Below are 21,662 nucleotides of genomic sequence, written 5' to 3' on the forward strand. Positions count from 1 at the left end.
AAAATATACGACGCCCTGGCATGTCCATCACCTTTTCATCCTCGGCAAGATTATACCTGAGTCTTGCGGCCCCAGCTCCCGTCTCCGAACCGCTGTCCGGCACCGGCCATGTCCTCCATGACCTCATTGAAAGCCTCTGCCACCCTCTCCTTCACTTGGTTTCTGTCCCACTCGCTTCTCGTCCTCCAGATCGTATCCATCAACACGCTGTTCACTTGCTCCAATTGTTCCACGGACAGACCGCTAGTTTGATCCGTGATTTCGGTGTGCAGATTCTCCAGCGCACGTTCCTCGACCTGAATCAAGTTCGGCCGGGAAGGCGGTGGCGGTGATGTTTGCTGTGGGGAGTCGGAAGGATTGAGAAGGTCGTCGATGCGGCTGGTGTTGGAATGCCGCTGAGACCGCGCCTCAGCAGGAGGAGGCATGGTTATGGAATGCTGTGAGCTGGGGTTCTGATTCACATCTTGTGGTGAGGAGGGGCGGCCGCCAGCAAGAGGCTGTGATTGCGAGTATTGCCCTGTCGAGACGTTCAATGTTAGCTTATCGCAAATTTGAGAATATTGGGCGATCTGGACCAGGATCTTGCAAAACAAGTGCACGTACCTTGGGTAGACGGGATCTGACTACCCCCAGCAGACCGCCTCTCTTCAAATGGATAGAGATCAGGGCCCGAGTCCTGGTGAATCTCTTGCTGCGTGTTGTCGGATGATGTCTTCTTCTCATTAGGTGACTGAGTTGTGCTCGCATCGTTCTGAAATTCCCCTGGATGACTCCCGTGAGGCATAGGCGTAAAGGCTCCGGTCTGGGAGGGCGGTGCTGACATTCCCGATTCCTCCATGAGTTTTTGCGAGGGAGCAGTGTACGCATGCCACGGTCGTGTCTGGGCAGAGGCACGCGCACCAAAAGAGCTCGTCGTGTGCGTGTGCTGCGTCTCATTGCTCTTGTTGTGAGAAGATGGGTGCGAGTCTGCACCTCCCATGGGGGTGTCACCTTGCCCATCCAGCTCGTGCCCGTTGGTGTGGGATCCATTGGTCAACTGTTCTGAATTATTATGGCTGAGATGGATGCCGTTCGTGACAATCGATTCGGTGGATTTGTCCTGAGCGGATGCCGGGGCAAGCCGCTGAGCAAAGTCGTTCCGGCGCTGCATGGGCTCACCCAGCAAGATGGGGCCAGTGTCATTTGTGGTCGTTGTCCCCGAAGCATGGGGAACATTGGTCACATTGAGAGGTGGAGGCATTTTGTTTTGCTCGGCCTTCTCCAAAGCCGCTCGTTCCCGTTCCAATTCTCGTTGGTAGACACGTTCGCACTCTGCAGTCAGGGCGGGTTCACTGAATTCCAAGGACCCAATGTCGACCTCGACATTGGCCAACAGCTCATTGGCCTTGAGCAGTCGGTCTTCATCACCAATGGTTTTTGCATCTTTGGCCAAGCGCTTGATGTCTGCCAGAAAGTCCTTCGGGCGCTTGTAGTATCCATTGCTCAGACGCTTCTCGATGGTCACAGAGTCCAGGTTGTAATAGAAGTGTCCATTGGCCTGATCGATCAGACCCGGCACACCATGGGCGTCCTTCCCAATCTCAAATGGCCGGTAAGAAGCTCTGGCCAGAATTTCAGTGTGCAAGTCAGACGTCACGGTACCCGGATCGGCTTCGTCGTAGAGGTAGCGAATGTGGCTTTCATCGATAACGCCCGTTCGGAACTTCTTGTATTTGGTCCTGATCTGATCCATGATAGGCTGTAGTCGAATCTTGAGCATGTTCAGAGTTTGTCGGTCACGCTTCTTTTGTAGTTTGAGCTCCTCCTTGCTTAAGGTAGTCTGTGATTTCTCTGGTTCAGGCGGCACCACGGCCAGCTTCTCCAATTCACGTTTCTTCCGGCGCTTCGGATCTGGTTCTGGGAAATCATCTGGCGCGGTGCGAATGTACTCTTTGATGCCGTTGAAGAATTTAGACCTTTCTTCGTGATTGGGCTCCCTCAGCTGGAACTGGTTCTTCTTCGAGTATCCAAAGAATTCGCGGCGCATGTTGTCCTCCATATCATCGTAATCGCCCTCTGCGACTCCGAGCAATAGAACCGGATCGGTGGGTTTGATCGATCTCAAAAGGCCCACAAATGTAGAGATCACAGTCTGGCCAACTGTGTTGTACCACTCCTGCACATTGGGAATGTAGATGACGCTCGGTTTGTGTATTTTGATTTCAGAAAACAGCCGGATGACCGTGGCCTCGGGCGAACTCGCCGTGTCGCTAAACAATGTCGGGACATCAAAGGCCTGGACGTGGAGACCTTCAAAGTGGTTGAGCAGAGCAGCGGCGACATATTGTTGCCCCATGCCCCTCTTGCCATGTATCAGCAGTCTGGGACGAAAAACTCTAGTAGTCTCGAATGTTTGTTGCATCTTTTCTCGGCCGAAACTATGACCGTTGGCAGCATCTTCGTATTGAGCCTCTTCAAGGGCTGTGAGTCTCTTCCGTTGTGGCAGTATCTCTGCCAGGAGTTCCTTGATATGGTCCAGCTGGAACCGCAACAGAGGCGCCACACTAGGCGGCAGTGGAGCAGCACCGGATGACGCCGATCGCTCCGACGAAGGTGTCATCTTTTTGAGGGATATCATGAAGTCCTTGGGCGTGACTTCTATCTTTTGGGGGTCAATGGCGAGTTTCTCGTTGGAATTGTAGATCTGAGGGTAGTGACGCTGCACCGCATTCAGCGCAGCTTCTGTGCACAGAGCACGCAGGTCCGCACCACCATACCCCTTGGTCAATTCCGCCAACTCGTCCTTGATAGTCTCGGGCAGAGGCGGGTCCCAGCCCTTCGTGTGAATGTTAATGATGGATCTTCTGGCTTCAGTGCCTGGCAAGGGAAAGTAGAACTCTCGATCAAATCTACCAGGTCTTCGTAATGCGGGATCAATGGAATCGGGCCGATTGGTAGCACCGATAACAATGACCTGCCCTCGCCCGTCCATCCCATCCATCAGTGCTAGCAGCGTTGAAACGATAGAGGCATGAATCTGCTCCTGCTTGCTTGACCGTACAGGAGCGAGACCATCGATCTCATCGAAGAATATGATGCTGGGTTGATTCTTCCGAGCTTCTTCGAAGAGCAGCCGCAATTGTCTTTCAGCCTCGCCAACCCATTTGCTCAGCGCATCGGCACCTTTGCGCATATAGAATGTGACTTTCTTGCCTTGAGAGCTGACACTGGTAGCCAACGCTCGCGCGAGCAGAGTCTTACCTGTCCCCGGCGGACCGTGGAACAGAACTCCACGGGGAGGAGTGATCTTGAACCGCATGAAAATCTCCGGGTAAAGCAAAGGCAGAGCGACCATCTCCTTCAGCTGATCGATATGCCCTTGCAGACCACCCACATTGTCGAAAGTCACGTTCTGGTCGACTCCGAGAGGATCGGCGTCCGCCAGGGCCTGCTTGTCCTTGATCTTGCCGAGATTGGCCGGAGTGCCAGCTGCAGCCTGGGCCGGATCCGCGTTGAGAGTTTGGGGGAAGAGGTTGAAGCCACCTCCAGTCGTCGGAGTCATCCCTACTGTACCACCCAGAGCCTTGGGCTGTTTCATCGTTTCATCGTCACTGCTGTCGGAATCAACGCCGCCTTGAGCCCTTTGAGGGCCGCCTCCCAGCACAGGTGGCAGGCCGCCGCCACCACCGAATGGGCCGTAAGTATTGAAGAGGCTCCGGTTCCAACCCCCACCACCGGTCTTTCGAGCCCGGGCCGAAGGTGATGGAGCGGCCTCTTCCTCCTCCTCGAGCGGAGCGAGATTCCTGAGGAGGTCGTAGTTGGGCTTCTTCCCGCCTCGTCTTCCACGGGGCTCAAAGACGATTTCTTCCTCTTCTCTACCACGCCTTGACTTCCTGCCGTCGCGCTTCAGCTCTGCGACCTCTGCAGCTAGATCGTCGTCGCTCACTTCGGATCGTTGGCGAGACGCCGCTTGACTTCGAAGGCGTCTGGATCTTCGACCTTGGTTTTCACTTTCATAGTCGTCATCGTCGCCATTCTTTTTGCGAGGGGATGCGTTGGACTCGCTAGAGCTCGATAGGTCGTCTTGGTTGGCGACTTCGTCTTCCGGATGAAAATCACTGCTCTCATCCAGAGCTTTACGTCGACGGCTGCCCGAGGCTCCCGATTTGGCTTCACCTCGACGGGGTCGTCCACGCAGTCGCTTCGGCGAGTTCTGTGGTTCAAATTCAGGCGAGTCTACTTTTCTCTTTGAAGAGCCACGGGTCAGTCTGCCCCGCACTGGTCTGACTTCATCCTCTTCCTCGTCTTCTTCGTTTGCATCCTCAATTACGATTGCGCCCTCTTCCTGCGTGGCGGCGGGTTCCGGATTGAAGTCGCCATCACTCTCAACGCCTTCAGCGTCAGCCATATCCACTACGTCTGAAACAATTTGGGGGAGCGGTTGTTTCACTTCATGTTCTTCCATGGTTTGAGGATCGCTTTCCAAGACTTCATTCTGTGATGCCTGGATTTCAAGTTCTTCTTCGACCTCCTCTTCCTTTGGTTGAGATTGTGACTCTTCGTCAATAGTACTTTTCGAGGGATATTTGAGGCCCTTTCCACCCTTCATTGCTCTTGGAGGGATGCCTTCTGGATCCCGGGAACCTTCACGCACAACCTCAACGTGGTTGCCCGAATCGGTCAATTTCACCAGAGACTCTTCAGGGTCGTGAGAAAGGCGGCTGCTCCTTCGGGTGTTTGTGGGATGCGATGCAGAAGAGGTGGGGAGTGGATTGACACCGTAACTTCCGCTCCTGTTTCGCAAGGCTCTCGTGGGACGAGCTGGGGTGGTCCTGAGAGTGATGATCAACTTCTTTCGCGGAGGGGTTTTGGTTTGGCGACTTGGACGCTCGTCTCCTGAGGAATTTGCAAGTTCGTCTTCCTCGTCTTCCGAACTTTCTTCGTATTTGTTTGCAGCTTGTTTGGCTGCCCTCCTCACAGGTCGGCCTATCGCGTTTGTCTCAAAGTCTTCATCTTCCTCGTCAGAAAACGAATCCTCGTCATCCGACACAACTTCATCCGAATCACTATCAACATCGGAACCCTTGTATCCTCTTCGCTTCTTGCGGACGGGAGCGCCTCGTCGCCGAGACTTTGTGGACCGAGATTTCGAGGGGCCGGCCGCTCGATCATCATAGTCGTCATCATTCGAATCTTCATAGTTGACAACTTCTTCGAGGGTTCTCTTGCTGCCGCGACCTGCAGGCATTGTGGCGGTTCACCCGCGGAGGCGCTTTAACCCGGGGTTGGGGTTGGGGTAGACGGAAGAACACCTCAGGAGGCTATGTTTCGGTGACGACTACAGCCCAAAAGCATTCCCGCGCACAGACTCAAATAGTTGTGCCTTCGTGAGAGCTGCGGTAGAAAAGATTGAGGGTGTTTGAAGTCTGGGTGATGATTGACTCTGCGATGAGGGACCACAGCGCGTCTGTCAGCAGAGCGGGTGGCTGTCGCGATACAATGGGGGAATTGACGGGGAGACAAGAGGATGCTTGTCACAGTAAGTCCACTGTCATGACTGCGACGATAAAAGACGTAGAATCCTCTCACCGGACTGTGAACGATGATATTTTGATGGGATGGCGGGAGTCCAAAACCTTTCACACCAGGACTTGGGGGGGTTTCGCAGTTCGCAGAGGCGCAGGCGTGTTTGGGGCTAGTGCAGGCAAAGCTGGGTGCCACTCGGCGCGCCAAGAATCCCCAAGGACCCCCACTTTTTCAAGCTGCAGCCAATAGCCGTCGTCGCTGCTACTAACACCAACAGGCAAGAGATCTCGTCGCGAGCAGCACACTGGAAGCATCAAATATCAACATGGCTGAAACACCAACCTCTCGTACCCGAGGAGCTTCGAAAACGTGCGGAGCTGGTACCGGAGGCATATGCGACACTACCCTTGGGGTTTTTACCCACCTTCGAGGCCTCCACGGGCCGCAACACGCGAGGAAGAAATTGTAGGAACATTTTGTTCACCCCGAGGCAGCTGCTGCGAAGATCGACGTCAGATCTCGGTTGTGCCTCGCCAGAACCTCCCTGCCGGTGCATTGGCGCCCAGGACAACGTACTTTTGTAAGTCACGTGATGGCCAGCATTCTCGACCCTTGTCAGCCTCAATGGATTTTATCAATACCCATAAAACGTGTACGCTTGTGAATGCTAATGCTAGTGCTGATTCATTCTAATGATAAATATGTGTCTGGTGTCATCGTGTCATTTCGGCAGGGGGCTGCACCACGCCATCTTCGCCCTCAGCGTCATCAGTCGTGACAGCATCATCCTCTCCTTCCGTGACGCCGTCGTCATGCCAGAGCACGGAAGCCTGTCGTGTAAGTTCCTCGAGCATACTGCTTTGCCTGCGTCCTGGGGAAACGGTGGCTTTGAGATGATTGTCTTCCGTGGACGACGTATTATCATCGGTGGCGGGTCGTCTCCTGGCGCGGAGGAGAGCCTCCTGTGCCTGCTGCTCGAGAATAGGGTTTGGAACACGTGCACCATCATCGATCGGTCCTCCCACCCGCAAGCCCTCCAAGATGACTCGTTCAACCTTCAAGCGGTTGGAGATAAAGCGAATCTTGGGCCAGCAGCTACGTTGACCAACGATGAGCATTCGATCAAGCCGTTGGGGGCTAGGGTCGCTGAGGATGTTCCAAAAGTCACTGGCGATGGTCTTGGGCCAGATGGTCACCGTGCCGGAGAATCGTTGTAGCCAAATCTCACTCCAGTCCTGGCCCATCGGTCGAGGCAGTAATTCAAGGTGCCGTAAAATCTTCAGGTATTTTTGCAGATCGAGCTTGACTGAGGTCTCAATGGTCGAGCCAAGGAATCCTCCACGCCAGCCTCGACCTTTGCGGTGGGTCACTGGCCGACCTGGCGAGCCCCGAGGTGAGAAGAAGAACAAATTGATGTGCGGGTTGACCTGAGAAACAATCGAGAAATTGACGTTGAAGTGGATATTGAGCGCTTTCAAGGGAATATCTGTGCGCAAACTTCCATCTTTCCATTTGTTGCCAAACGAGTAGGGGACAAGCTTTCCGTCATTCGTCTTTCGCATGAGCACGATCGGATTGAGGATTCCAGGAACAGCCGCAGACGCAAGCACCGCGGACCATATGACGCAGTCGGGGCTCGTGATGTGGTTGTTCAAGATTGTCGGGGAGTGAGGATCGGAGGGGACACATGACACGTTGAGGATGCGCCCAGTCCTCTGGTACGCTTCTCGAAAAGTCAACGAGCCCCGGCAAAACCAGCTGCACTGCATTGCCCAGTCTAAAGAGTCGAATCTCGCCCCTGTACGCCACCATCTGCGCATCCACGTGGTAAATCCTTCATGACAAGCTCTGATCCGATACGCCAATGCCGGTACCAGGAGTTTTTTTAATTCGTCGTCCGTTCTGGTGGCTACCAATGCCGCAACCAGAGCGCCGCCAGATGTACCGGTGATGATCTCTGGAAGCTGATCAGCATCGAGGAGCGCTTTGATGACCCCGAAATGGTAATAAGCAAAGGTCGCACCCCCGGAAAGGCAAAGTGCCGTGCGCCCATAGTTCAGCTCAAGATGCCGGAAGAAGGATACCTTTTCTGTATCGGTCATGTGTCTATTCCGGAGAACGAATTGAAGGCTTTGCTCAACTTGATCGACGAAGTTCTGGACCAGGTCCTTGGTACCAATATATGTCTCACTGTACAGATGTGGATTCTCCACTCCCACGAAATTATTCTTGACGCAGCTTTCGAGTAATGACTTCAACTCATCCAGAGCCATGAGACTGCCATTGCCGCCATGAAGTCTTTCCGACTCGGCTATGGCCCTCTGATGGAGCTCAACCAACTGGGAGGTGACCTTTCTCACCGTCTGGTGGTTGTAATACGAGTATGGGTCGGAGCGTTTCCACTCCTCGTTGCCAAGATACTGGTCAAGACGGCGGGCGGCTTCCTGCCATTCGTCGTAACTGGTTGCTCGATGGAGTTGTCTGCGCAACCTCTCGCGTTCCCCAGTCCATGAAAACACGTGCTCGTAGGCGTAGATGTAGAGTCGGGTCAGATTGTAAATGATGAAGAGAAACACTATCCAGCCACAGACGATGAGCAACAGTGATAGTAGAGGATCGTATAAACGAAGCCTTCACGGGTTTCATCCTTGGATCGCGGTGCTGCTTTCCGTCGGACTCGACTTCTTTTCACACGCTGCCGCACTGGACCCCAATCGTTCAAAGCCGTCACGGGCTCGGTGGTGGGGGCGGTCAGGGCTTCTGCAAAACTCTCCAGGTCTTCGCGTCGAATAAAATCGGTGTCGTAATCCGGCAATTCGTGGGGATCATAGGTGCCAGCAGACGTCGGCGTTGATGCAACGGCACCCGTCTTCTTCGGGTTGGGCGTCATCGTTCTGACATTGTCGGTGCGACGATCCTAGCGCGAGCCCATTACAGGATCACGAAGACACAACTACCCCACGGAAAAAAGAAGGTCAAGAATAAATCAAGGGCGAAAGGAGGGCGCAACGGTGGAGAGATGATGTTAGGGTGGTCCCACTATGATGATGATGTCTGCTCGTGTCACCGGCGTTGGTGGCGAGGCTCGGAAGTATGGCTTGGCAGATTCGCCTCCGCCACACTTCTTCTCAAGCCACAATCCATCACGCCTCGAATGGAGGGAGGAACAGTTCAAGCATGAACATTTTTCACAATCACTGCTGCCATGCTCCATTCTACGCTTGATCACGACGACCACTGGTTCTCTGGGGTCTTCAAGGCTGCTCCAAGAATTGACCAGTGGTTTTCACTAGCTCTTGAAAGGTGCATGTTATAAAGGCAGATCGTTATGGTATCACTTCACGAGAATCAGTTCCTAGACTGCATAGCTTGTAGGTTCTCTGCCATATCCAGAAGGGACTAATGGTGGAGGACAGCGACACTTTCATTCCAGGCAACGTGAATCGCAGACCAAGGACAAGGGAGAGTTGTCCCAGGAAGTTGAGGAGAACGATCGGAGCTGCTAAGGTGCATCAGTTGGATGGCTGCAGCTTTTTGGGATCGAAGATGTTTTCATATATACAGTGTATGACATCGAAGGTGCTTATATCACAATCAACGACATCAGCTCGAGATGTCCGCGGAACCTACCCTGATGATTGACCGCGTAGGTGTAGGACGGTCGCATCATCACTGTTTATCCAGTTGTATAGAGTCTGATATACATTGAGGTGAGCTGGTAACCGAGCTGGTAGTAGACAACGCTTGGCTTCCGGCCTTGTGATAGTCCAGGCATATGTGCAAAAGCCCAAGAATTTCCGCTGGCGGAATCAATAGACATCCCAATGCAGGGTACAGGGTTTTGCAATATACATCACACCACATCCTATGGTTGCGCCACGCCGAAGATCATCTTGAGGAGATTAGATGGCAACCTAGAAAAGTACCTCCAGGGGGAAATGTATCTGCTTTGGCTCTTCGACAATGGTGGGTGAGCGATTGGATCGTCGAGGCTACCCACCTATATACGGAGGACTTCAACCGTTTCATGACGAAGGATGCTTGACCTCATCCGAACAGGTTAACGTACCCACCGTATTGTTTTCTGTCCAATCTCCCTCCCCACGCGTTCATACCGCGTTCATTTGGACACACCGCTCTTCCACCCCTCCTCCCGTCCCCGGGCCATGGCATGGAGGGGCAAAGATTGCCTCTCCATCCGACCTACGGTTATTGAAAGAGAGGGCAGATAGGCTTTTGATCAACAGATTCCTGGTCAGATGATGAACAATGAGTCGCATCTTCAGCTGCCAACCCGAGCTTGCCAGCACTGCACCCAGAATGCTTGACCTCTTGCGAATTGCCAGTGGGTAATTGTCGGGAATTGACATCATGGTCTCCCGCCGCTGCCCCTCCGTGGGAAGATTGGACCCAGAGAAGGAAGCAGGCGGGCGGGCCCAGCCCTCAACTGCTAACGAAGTCCTCCGCAATCCTCTCTGACGGTTGGCCACCCAGTGCCATCCTCCATGCCTATCGCTGCACAGTTGTCAAGGAATGGGGAGGGAGATCTCCGCTTGTCTTGCCATCTGACTTCCCAGGTATCGAGGCCCATTTTCTCCCGAGCGGAACCGAAAGTGGCAGCAGCTTGAAAGATCATCGAGTATCGCTTGAGAGCACAATTATCATTTGTGAAAAGCGAAAAAGAATGCTGGGCGGTCCTCTGACGTTGTGGGGGTTAGTGCCGACTTGCGGGCACTTGTAGGCTTGAACAGCTGGAAGTGATGCACGATGTCGTGGGCATGCAACCTGAGTCCACCAGCGCTCTGCCGCTAACATAGCCCCCATGCATCTAATGCCCTCTGCCTAGGCGACCTCGGTGCGGCCTCGTACTGGACGATATCTCTGTGCCTTTGACTGCCGGGGTGTGTTGCAGTCAAGAGATGATGATTCCACGGTTCCAGGAATTCTTCGAAAGGGATTTTGGTCGTGGCCTGAGAGCATTATTGCCTCGCCAATCCGCATACTTGGCATTGCTATTCAATCCATCTCACCGTTGTTTTCGATCCGCTTTGATTGTTATGCAAGAATGCCAGTAAGGTTTCCTAGTGACCGAGAGAACCTTCTCTTTTCTTTTTTTCCTTTTTTTTTGCACGTTTGGTTGTGTCGGTGTTGCTACGGCTGGAGCGCAATATCAAGCATGTGAAAATCCCTGCTTACCCGTTCCATTTCAGGCGCAGCTCCTGCTTGGGGAACAGTATCATTGGTTGCTCGCTTCAAATCACTCGCAGACTTGACCTGCTTAGCAGGAAAGAATGGCGAGCTAATGAGCACTTGAAGCAAGTCTGGCGGGCTAGTCAATCATGGGCTGGAGGGCCCCAGCCAAGGTAAGACTGGCGTCGATTCAGTATCGATGGAGACGAAAGAGTCTGGAGCTCAGGCTTTCGTCCTTGGGCTGGTTGGAACTCTCGGCTGCCGGACTCCGACCACAGGAAGTGATATACAAGGAGGATGAAATCTTGTGTCCTCGAACACCCTTGGGTGGACCAATGGTGTAACAAGTCCAATGGCTGCGATCTTCCTGTGACACAGCATAATTTGCTTGACGCTGAATGCCTTCTCGGTTGACCGCACTACATCCCACACTTGGGGAGCTAAGTGGCGGGAAGGGCAAGACCAGCCGTCAGCAAGCGATTCGCAGTCGACGCACGAGCACTATTCGCCCCAGAGGATGATGGGCTTCAGAGCAGATCTCCCCGTTACGCAAGAAGTAGTTGGAGAGCGCCCCTTCCCCCCGGAAATCCCTAGGCAAAGAATCCTGGAGTTGTTATCTTCAGGAGATAGATTTCTGCTGTACTCTGCACACAAAATGAAACGCTAAGCTGCAGTGTTGTGTTCTGAGGCTGCACCAGCTCGATTCGAGCAGCCTGACCTGTTGGGAAATGGTGGTTGGCGTCGAGGCCACCACTTGCTCAGCATCGGTCATGAGGTCCTCCGAAGCTGCAGCTGATTTACACGCTAGCAATGTGACCACGGACCAATGCGCCCTAGAATTGCAGCGAAAAGGGAGCATTCTTGCCTAGCGGGCCTCTTACCACCCTCAGATTGTGTCAATGGCGAACTTGTGGGTGAGTGAAGAGCATTCCCGGTCGAGCTCGTGCAGCATTCTGTCACACGGCCCATGCATCAGCATTGGTCCATCGGTCGAGACCACGACATGGCACAGCCTGGAGTTGTCGTGGTAGAGTAGCGGTCAAAAGCCTGGCCTGTCGTCGATTGAGCACGGATGCAGAAGGACTGGTCACGCAGGCAGGCGTCCGTGATATGTCAATGCCGGAGGTGAAGACAGAAGCAGATACGAATGCAAGTGGTAGCCATCGGATTTTCGAAGTCAGAGTTGCCACAACACTCTGTTTCGGTTGGCGTTATCATCGTCAGCTCGCAGCAGTCCGAACGAATGAGGATTTACAGAGCCGGATCAGGCTACACTGTGGCTGTTTGGAGGTATCAGGCCAGTCCAGGTGCCGGTCGAACAAAAGGGAGCCTTTCCCAGTGCGCTTTGGCCCTCAGCGGTGCATCGAAGCGCCTTTTAATGGTAGTCTCTTTGTCCGAGACGACCACAGCGACCACTTATTGGCCGTGGCCTTCGTAAACGGCGTGGAACTGCGGTCGAAGTGCAGCGGAACTCCCGTCGCATTGACTGCATAACTCGCAAAAGTCTCAAAGCGACAATCAACAAAGTTTAGCCTCGACGATTTGACAGAACCTTTCAAGGACCGTGCTTTGTTCGTCTGTCGAGTGGCATGAGGGGGCACCGTCAGCGGTTGTGTGATTGTGCATCTCGTCCCGCCTATCATTAGACGCTCCCTCAGAACGATTTTGTGGGAAGCAAGCGAGGGCCGAGCCTGTCCGGCCGGCCATGGACGGATCTCATTGCGACATACAAGCCATGGGTGTTTAGAAGCTGAGAGTTTATGTTTTTTATGGATTACGAGGTCGATCACGAGAATGAGGACATTGGAGGGTGTGAAGCTTCGGAATTCGGACGGGTAAGGTGGGCAGGAAGAGGTTATCATCGCCGCTCGCGTGATACGAAAAGCTCCCAGGGGAGTCCCAGAAGGAATACAATTGTGGATAGGCACAAGTCGTCGATACTCGTCGTGGCAAGGTATAGAGACACTGTAAGAAGATCAACGTCGATCCTGTTACCTCAACTGCTCTCATTAGAGGACAGTCCAGAGCAGGAGGAATACCTCACCTTCAGATGACAACGTAGGGTGCCCCGTCGTTATCCTGAGTACGTAGTTAACTCTCACTCATTTGTCCTTGTCGTCTTAGCTTGGTATGCACAGGCAATCCAGGGAACCAGTCAGTTGAGCAAGTGGACTTCCGTGGGGACATATCGAGGGTTTGGAGGGCGCGTTTGGTTATAACGAGCGTGGCGGGATCCTTGAGGACAGCCCACCAAGACTCCTGATGATATGCATCTGATCCCGCCGCCTCTAACTGGGAGGGGGGCATTATAGTTAGCTCCTACCCACCCCCCGGCTCCAGTCACCCACCCAGGCCCCTGCATCTGATCTGTTCTAGTTAAAGGTGCCCATTGCGAGCTGCCCACCTGCCCGCCATCCCCCTCCACCCTTGCCCAAGGCCAATCTAACTCTGTTGTTACCTTTTGATAGCAAACTCTGCACACTCCGTCTCTTCCATTTCCTTTCTGCATCCCACTCCCGCCGTCCTGCGCTTCCTACACACAAACTCCGAACAGTTGAACTCAACTTGTCACCGCCATTGTTCAACACCCTGGGCTCTTGCACATCACACCGGACTGTTGTTGTATGCTGGTGTTGTCTTGCTCTTCCGTGCTGGTTCTCATTTCTCATACACACCCTCAACCCCCCTCTCAGCCTCATTCATCCCACGGCTCACCTCACTGCTGACCCGTTGAGGCCGTCACTTGCCCGCCTGCGACTGTCACGCAACCACTGGTGCTTACACAGCAGTTGGTTGGACGTCCCAATTCACCTTGATATACACAGCGTTCTGCCTCAATTTCTCTCGGGTGAATCAGAGTCTTGTCTCACTGGACAATCACGCGTGAAGAGAGGCACAGGCACATCTGCAATCTTCCTTACCGGCTGCGGGCAGTCCTTTCAGCCTGGTCACGTTAGCAGCGGCATTGCAGCCGGGACCTATTACAAGCCACATGCCACCATGATTTCTTCGCGAAATCCTCGTACGTTGTCGTCCTTGCAAACTGCAGCCCATCAATGAGCCTGCAATTGACTTGGCAAGCAGCTCCCGGGTCGCACGTCTTGATCCTCCACGCTCCTTTACCTTGAAAATTTGTTCACGCTGAACCTTTCCACGAGCCCGTCTCGAACCCTCGAGTTCGATAAAGCTGGAGATGGACCGCCTACAAACAGAGGATGGGCATCATTTCATTCGCGTAAGTATCTTTTAAGCACGGCTTCCACAGTTATGCGCACAGGCGCAGGTACCACATAGATTGCAGATTCCATATGACCCCCTCGTTTCAAGCACCCTGACTAATTCCACGCGTCGTGTTTTCCAGTCTCTGGCGCAGTTCATCCGCCAACATGAGAAGGCTCTCGCAAACAGCCTGCAGATGTCCGTTCACAGGCGACAGACCTCCCTCAATAACAATGTGGCAAACGGTTCTACCCCGACCTCAGGTACTTCTTCAAGTACAAATACCTCCTCCGCTCTAGCTGCAGCATTTTCGTTGGCTGGCCTCTATTTTCGATCCCATACTGCAAAAGCAGCCCTTTTGACCCTTACACCCCATCATCTCTTCTACCTCCTTTCTCGCATGGAAGAGCTGGATATTGCTGTTGGTCCGATGAACATCCGTTTAGAGAGTCTCACCAACGAGCCTACACCCTCGAACTATGTCTCCTTCTTGCAAACTCACAAACCGGCCAAAGGCCGCAGTGATAAAGATTCCATACATTCTGTGTCCAGCATGCGCAGCGTCATGTCAGGAATGAGCTCTTTCTGGTCGTCCATCGGTCTCGGAGGAAGTACATCCAAAAGCGAGAAGGCAAAAGCCCTTACACAGGCGGATTTAACTTACCTCTATTCTGCCTTTACAAAGCTTCCCTCTTTACGCCTCACCACTGATCACCGTGCGCGGCTGATCCAGGGATATGAGGAATTCCCGTTCGATACTGCTGTTCCGTTGTTTGCTTTCAAAAACCTTCAACAGCTGGACATAGTGGATCTCGATTTCCGCCAGTTCTACGGATGGGACCGAATTTCGGAGCAGCTGACCCTCCTCACTGTGAAGCGAGCCAACGTCAGTGATCCGACCGAGCTGCTCACAAATATAGTTTTGGACGACGCTGAAAAGCGACGAAGGCGGTCCACCAAGGGCGGCCGTGGGTCTCCCACTATGTCTGCCTCGTGGACGGTGCCTTCAACCCCAAGGGCTGAATACGCACAGTCGCATTCCGATCCAGGATCCCCGGCACATGGAAGTCTGGAGAATGAGGACTCGATGGAACCAGGCCCCAAATCGAAGCCACTTTCAGGAAGTGTATCCCCGAAACGGCCCAGTGCCACTCGGCCTGCCAGCTCGTATAGGCATATTCGGACATACTCCTCGACGGTGAGAAGGACGGGGTCTGGCAGTTCCTACTCAAGCGAGTACTCGATCCAGCCACACCGTAGCGAGAGCAGCCCCAACGTGCTGAGCTTAAATATTCTACCCCCTTCGAAATGGCAGAGGTTGAAGTATCTATCCCTGGCAGACAACTCTATGACCGCTATCTCAGCACAAAGTCTGGCCCCTGTAGCCAGCACTCTTCGATCCCTCAATCTCTCCTCTAACCTCTTCAACGAAATCCCGGATAGCTTGGCGTCCTTGACGAGGCTCGTTTCTCTTGATCTGTCGAATTGCATGATTGGTTCTCTCCAGTCGCTATCCAGGTCACCTCTACCCGCCATTCTCACAATTAACCTCAAAGGCAACCGCTTGCGGTCTTTGGCTGGCGTTGAGAAGCTGCTGTCGTTGGAACAATTGAATGTCCAGGATAATCAGCTGTCAGACCCTATGGAGATGGCAAGGCTGACGGGTATCCCGAATCTCAAACGGATCTGGGTCAAGCGGAACCCCTTTACCAAGACGCACTCGGAATACCGGGTAACAGCATTTAATCTGTTCCGAAAGACACCTGGGTATGTCGATGATATTATTGTTGATGAATCCGGGCCAGGTTATTCGGAGCGCAAGCAGCTGGTAGATCGAGTTCCTGAGGTTGAGCGCGAGCTTTCGCAGCCATCCATCCGGATTGCTGAGCACCCGGTAATCGTTCAACAATCCGATTCAACCCAGCCCGGTTTCAACGAGTCACCCGAAATTGTCATGAACACGACCCGTCGGAAAAAAGCTCCTCGAAGACGGATAGTCGATTTGGCGCACGATGAAACTTTTGCCCGAGTTCCTGATGAGGACTTAGCGGCGACGATCATCCCGAGCGGCAGTATTATGAACCACGAGAACCCACCAACGCTCAGCATGCCGGTCCTACCTACATCAATACCCGCAGAAGCACTGTTGGATGATGTTTTTGACGGTTCGACGGAGGCACCGTCTGTAGGCTCGAGCGAGCCAGCCCAACAACACGACGACTATCGAGCGAAAGTGGAGGCACTCCGACAAGAATTCGGCAGCAATTGGCTGAGTGCCTTGGGCGACCAAAATTGGCACAACAATCACCATTTTGAAGTGTTGCAAGGGCAGAGTCTGGGCCATGATGCACTTCACCGATCAGGCCACCAGGTCATTGTTTCTGGCGGTGGGCGGACGCTGGGATAAGTCCGCCTTCCAGACATGTGTGATTTCGCTGCGTATCTGCGGAAATTTCTGATTTGACATTCTTACTAGAGTCCAGTCGTGTCTCAGCCATGAGGCAGTGGGTTTTTTGTGTTTGGTCTGCATTGATATACCCATTCGTTGCGATTTTTGATTTTTTTTGCCGAAAGAATTGGTGGGATGTATAGCCGGATGGGGGAAACCAGTCGTCGCTTCTATTGTTTCTTGTACGGGCTGATTGTGGCATTCTCCTCGGTATGTTCTTTGAAGCATAGCGATGGCGTTTTGGGTTTTGATGGGATGGGCATTTGTTACAGACTGGTTCTATCAATGTCTGCATGATTGCATGAAAGCATGAGACCACGGGACTCGGATGGACGTTTAGTGTTTGTTTGCAATTGATACATGTGCGCGATCTATCCAACATGCTCCGTCCATCCATTTCCATGTTCATGCCAGGTTAGCAGAGAGTTAAGGCCTTCATAAACACCAGGGCCATGCATAGTAGGAACCTCGCTGCAACAAAGTGCTGACACTTGCAGCAGAACCCCGGCATGCTGCCCACGGAGCCCACGGAGCCCGGGCATAGCTGGGGAAGTTACGAGGCTCGCCCGCACAGCCGATCATGAACAGCATCGTCAACTGATTTTCTGCGTATGCACAGCGTCACTACAGGCTAGATCTCCAGGTAAGAATCCGAGTCGTCGGGTAAGCGACCACGCAAAATCCGACGGTCGAAATCACAACGACGGGGATTTTCTCAGAAGCTTCGTGGACACAGGACCAGTGTATGCACTGGTAGAGACTTTTGATGATCTGCATACCTCTTGGTCGCCACGGCGACATCAGCTCGTGCTCAGAAAAGGCACAAGAGGGGAGGAAAATAGGCGCAGGCCAAAAAATCTCTAACGTGAGATGGAGACGGAAGGCGACAGGTACTGCTTTATGTCAGCATGGGATGGGCCTTGCCGTATTATCAAATACAGTAGAGGATGGTTAAAAGGAGAAACGGGAAAGGTATTTTGAGGGTGTAGGATGCAGCAGTGGTGGTGGTGGTGGTGGTTGTTGATTAGTTGGCGGGGTTGGGAATAGGTCATTGTGACTTTGCAGCTGCTCTTGCAAGGAAGAGTTGGCTGTGTAATTGAAACATCGGCGGACTGAGAGATGGCTCTATTGTCACTCGTGGCGACTGCCTCATTCCTCCCCTCGATATGTAGCCCCTAGTATCTCTGTGTGTCTGGTGTGTCCTGCTCTTTCCGCAGCCAATTTGCATGTTCTGTCTCTTTTCGTTGCTTTCGTGCTCCTTCTCTTCCACCCTGCAAATCCCCGTGCATCCACAGACTGGATCAGACCAGAATTGGCCCAAAGGGAGAAAAAATGGTCAAGAAAGAGTGTGTGCGTCTTTCGCTCGCAGCCAAAACAGATTGAGGAGGGTTGCTGCCAAGAGAGGAGACCGCATGGCCGCCTGCCAGGATTTGAGAAAATCGACGAATCCCGCCTTCCACCCACGGATCCCTCCCAATTCCCATCCCTCCCTCCATCCACCAACCACTCATCCAGTCCATCTTATCCCATAACCACCGCAAACCTGCACTGCGTTTCTCATCCCTCTCACAGACCACCTCACGTTTCGCCTGTATCAGTCGCCCTGCGATCAGTATTCGATTCATTCCATCCTCATTCCTCAGAGCACTGCGAACCCGCCCCTCGTCATTCTCCCGTGGCCCACTCTCTGCAAAAAGAAAAATCGTACGGTGTCAACTTGTGTCCTGCTCACGAACCCAACTGCGTTGCCCGCTCTGCGCCGAGAAAACCCTCCTCAGCCCTGCCTTATTGTGCCACAGATTCCTCCAGCATCCGCCACGATAATAACACCTCTCGTTGCTGAAGGTCCCTGTCCCTTGCGGCCCTCATCCCTTCATTCATCAAGTCCATTTGGGACTCCTCTCGCCGAGCCCGTTTGTTGGCTACCTCGGGGTCAAAAATTCAATTTTGGTACATACCCTCCCCCCGGACTAGTCACTTGCGTCAGCTGTCACTCACCACCCACTGCTAATTCATCCCAGACTGACGGAAATTATTCTTCAGCAGACTAGCCTGAACACCTGCACGCCTTTCGACGCATCGATTTCCTTGTCTTTGCCCTCATCCGACCGCACCTGGTCGCCGCCCGCCCGCCCTTCCTTCCACCCCCTTGCCCCGCCTGCGGCGATCCCACTATGGCCGACCAAAATGAGGTGGACCTCGATTCTGTCATCGATCGCCTGTTAGAAGTCAGAGGAAGCAGGCCAGGGAAGCAGGTCCAGCTGCTCGAATCTGCGATTCGCTATCTGTGCACAAAGGCACGCGAAATCTTCATCTCTCAGCCGATATTGCTTGAGTTGGAAGCCCCGATCAAGGTACCATGTCCCCCTCTCGCAAATAACGGTCGCGGCCGTGGGCAATCGTGATACTGACTGTCACTGTCGTAGATTTGTGGCGATATTCATGGTCAGTACTACGACCTTCTCCGCCTGTTCGAGTACGGCGGTTTCCCTCCCGAAGCCAACTACCTCTTCCTCGGCGACTACGTGGATCGAGGCAAACAATCCCTTGAGACCATCTGCTTGCTTCTCGCCTACAAAATCAAATACCCCGAAAATTTCTTCATTCTGCGTGGCAACCACGAGTGCGCCTCCATCAACCGTATCTACGGCTTCTACGACGAGTGCAAACGTCGATACAACATCAAGTTATGGAAGACATTTACGGACTGTTTCAACTGCTTGCCCATCGCCGCCATCATTGACGAGAAGATCTTCACCATGCACGGAGGCTTGAGTCCAGATCTGAACTCGATGGAGCAAATACGCCGCGTCATGCGCCCGACGGATGTGAGTGCTTCCCTCCCCCGCAAAGAGATGCCCCAGGTCACTCGTTGTGCTATGAGAACCCACCCAAACCTGCTAACGCATATCAGATTCCCGACTGTGGCCTCCTGTGCGATTTGCTGTGGTCGGATCCCGACAAGGACATCACAGGCTGGAGCGAGAATGACCGTGGCGTCTCCTTCACTTTCGGGCCCGACGTCGTGTCACGATTCCTACAAAAACATGACATGGACCTTATCTGCCGTGCACATCAAGTGGTGGAGGACGGTTACGAGTTCTTCTCTAAGCGACAACTGGTCACCCTGTTCAGCGCTCCAAACTACTGTGGCGAGTTTGACAATGCTGGTGCCATGATGAGCGTAGACGAAAGTCTACTGTGCTCCTTCCAGGTATGGTGCAAACCGTTGGCAATCCCCTTTCCTCACTTGCTCTTACTGACTTTGGCTTGTACCAGATTCTCAAACCTGCCGAGAAGAAACAAAAGTACGTGTTTGGATCCAAGAGCCCAAGCGGGTCCACTACTCCGTCTCGCAAATCCAAAACCTAGTCCTCTCGACGGACCCGGGCTGATTCGATGTCATTGATAGCAGGTTTGGAAGAAGATAGGGTCACCTTCTGGCTTCCCCGCCAATTCGGTCTCGCACTCGACCAGTGTCCTTTTCCTCCGGTTCCGAAGCATGCGACCAGCCGCCACTACTTAATATTTTCCGCGCTCCCATGAACGTCTCATCTTTTTGGACCTGCGAAAGACTTCCCACTTACTTCGTTTTCATCAATACGTTGACCAGTCCCCGACTTGTCAGTTTTCGAGGTCGGACGCCAGTCCCCAGTATCAGCAATGGCAAAACCTTGTTGTCACCACAATGCGGCGGCGATTTATCGGGTCGATTCGAGGTTCAAGGACGAGTTGATCTACTACTTTTTTCATGGGCTTTACAATGGAATGGGATTACGGACGGTGATGTGTGGTAGGACGGGCTTGTGGTGTATGCTGGAGAATGCATTTCTGACCACCCAGAACTTAACCTCCTCCTGTTTACTGTCTCCGCACAGATGAGATGTGCGTTGTCTGTGCGAAAGAAGGAAAAGAGATGTTGCTGGAGCGCAGGGCGCAAGGCGAGACTACTTTCCCCAGTCCAAATGTACCACGCAGATGACGGTTTTGCTTTCATGCCTTTTCGATGCGGTGACGAGGATGAACAGAAAACGCCCATGGAATGATTGAATGCACGGTGCAGAACAAGAATAAAGCAGATCATACCACACGACACAACGCAGAGCAGTTACGCATCAAGTTAGCAGTTAAGTCCGCTCCCCCTGTATCAAGATCAATTTAAATAGGAGGACACTGTCTGCTTGCTCCTTGTTTTGTTGTTGTCGTCGTGAATTAGGGTAACAATGTGAGCAAAGTTCCACGACAGCCTCTGATCGTATGAGATTAAATGACCTAACTCTCGCACACGACGTGTCTGATCATAGCATGAATCCAGTCTTCAAACTGCGCCCTAGGGTGCTCTACGACGCGCCACAGAACGCACCTGTCAAGACGAAGAAAATCAATGTCGGCGTTGGCCGTCGGTCAGGTCGGAGAAGAAGATAAGAGAGGAATAAAAGAAGAAGGCGGGAAAGTGAGGAAACAAGTAGGCAGAGCCATTCATTCAGTCATTCATTCGGTGTATGAAGGCTTATGGACGCGTATAATTAATTACGCTCTCCATACATACACATACACATACACATACACATACCTACATATACACACTTATATACACACCGGCAGGTCCTACATGTGCGTGTGCATATATGCCTGTGCATGTGTGTGTGTGTGTGTGTCTCTCCATATATGTTGTTGTATACGTTCCGGAGCTCATGCGTACAGAGCGTATGTAATACATCTAGATGTCCCTCATGTAGCGAGAGGTTTAATATTATCTATTCTCTTCTCTTCCAGTGGGCTGACTGGCTGTCTGGCATGGCTCAGGCTCACTTGCAGTATGTGTCGGGTGGGGAATTCGATTCAGTTCATACGGTGGTGATTTCGCATTCTCATTCTCAAGTCTTATTCTCATGCTCATTGTCAATCAATCTAATAACTGGTCTGGTGGTGGTGGGCTCTGTCTCTCGGGTTCTTAACCCTCTTCTTTTTCTTGATTTCGCTTGCTCTTTTTCTTTTCTTCTTATGAAAATTTACCCGTTCCGTTTCCTCCTTTTTCCCCCCCTTCCGGTGTGCATTTCGTCTTTCCTTCGTTTGTGTACGTGTGTGTATGTGTCGTGGCCTTCCTTCCTTCCTTCCTTCCTTACTCTCTTTCTACCTACTTATCCCGTTGCTCCTCATGTCTCCATCTGATGACAACCCCGGACCCCCCAAAAGAATGAAGTTTAAAAAGCAAGAGCACTGGTTGCCAAAAGAGGCAAGGGGGCAAACAAACAAGGGTGGTGGTGGTGGTGGTGGTGGTGATGGTGGTGGGAAAAGG

General features: G+C 52.8%; 4 protein-coding genes across 4 annotated transcripts; 2 read left to right on the forward strand and 2 right to left on the reverse strand.

Moving 5' to 3' along the window:
- Positions 1–50: 50 nt before the first annotated feature.
- AYL99_02689 (hypothetical protein) lies at positions 51–5,227 on the reverse strand (the record flags this gene model as incomplete). Its single annotated transcript, XM_018834205.1, has 2 exons — positions 51–517; positions 604–5,227. 2 exons carry the CDS (start codon positions 5,225–5,227, stop codon positions 51–53), a joined length of 5,091 nt encoding a protein of 1,696 aa, XP_018696829.1.
- A 991-nt stretch (positions 5,228–6,218) lies between these two features.
- Positions 6,219–8,395, reverse strand: AYL99_02690 (hypothetical protein; the record flags this gene model as incomplete). The annotated part of the gene is made up of 2 exons (XM_018834206.1): positions 6,219–8,080; positions 8,143–8,395. The coding sequence occupies 2 exons, from the start codon at positions 8,393–8,395 to the stop codon at positions 6,219–6,221; spliced, it is 2,115 nt and encodes a 704-aa protein (XP_018696830.1).
- Positions 8,396–14,314: 5,919 nt separating this feature from the next.
- Positions 14,315–16,321, forward strand: AYL99_02691 (hypothetical protein; the record flags this gene model as incomplete). Its single annotated transcript, XM_018834207.1, has 1 exon — positions 14,315–16,321. One exon carries the CDS (start codon positions 14,315–14,317, stop codon positions 16,319–16,321), a length of 2,007 nt encoding a protein of 668 aa, XP_018696831.1.
- Positions 16,322–18,537: 2,216 nt separating this feature from the next.
- On the forward strand, positions 18,538–19,735 carry AYL99_02692 (serine/threonine-protein phosphatase PP1; the record flags this gene model as incomplete). The annotated part of the gene is made up of 4 exons (XM_018834208.1): positions 18,538–18,717; positions 18,790–19,191; positions 19,278–19,577; positions 19,643–19,735. 4 exons carry the CDS (start codon positions 18,538–18,540, stop codon positions 19,733–19,735), a joined length of 975 nt encoding a protein of 324 aa, XP_018696832.1.
- Between the last annotated feature and the right edge of the window lie 1,927 nt (positions 19,736–21,662).

This window comes from Fonsecaea erecta (assembly GCF_001651985.1).
Source record: "Fonsecaea erecta strain CBS 125763 chromosome Unknown Scaff2, whole genome shotgun sequence".
Lineage (NCBI taxonomy): Eukaryota > Fungi > Ascomycota > Eurotiomycetes > Chaetothyriales > Herpotrichiellaceae > Fonsecaea > Fonsecaea erecta.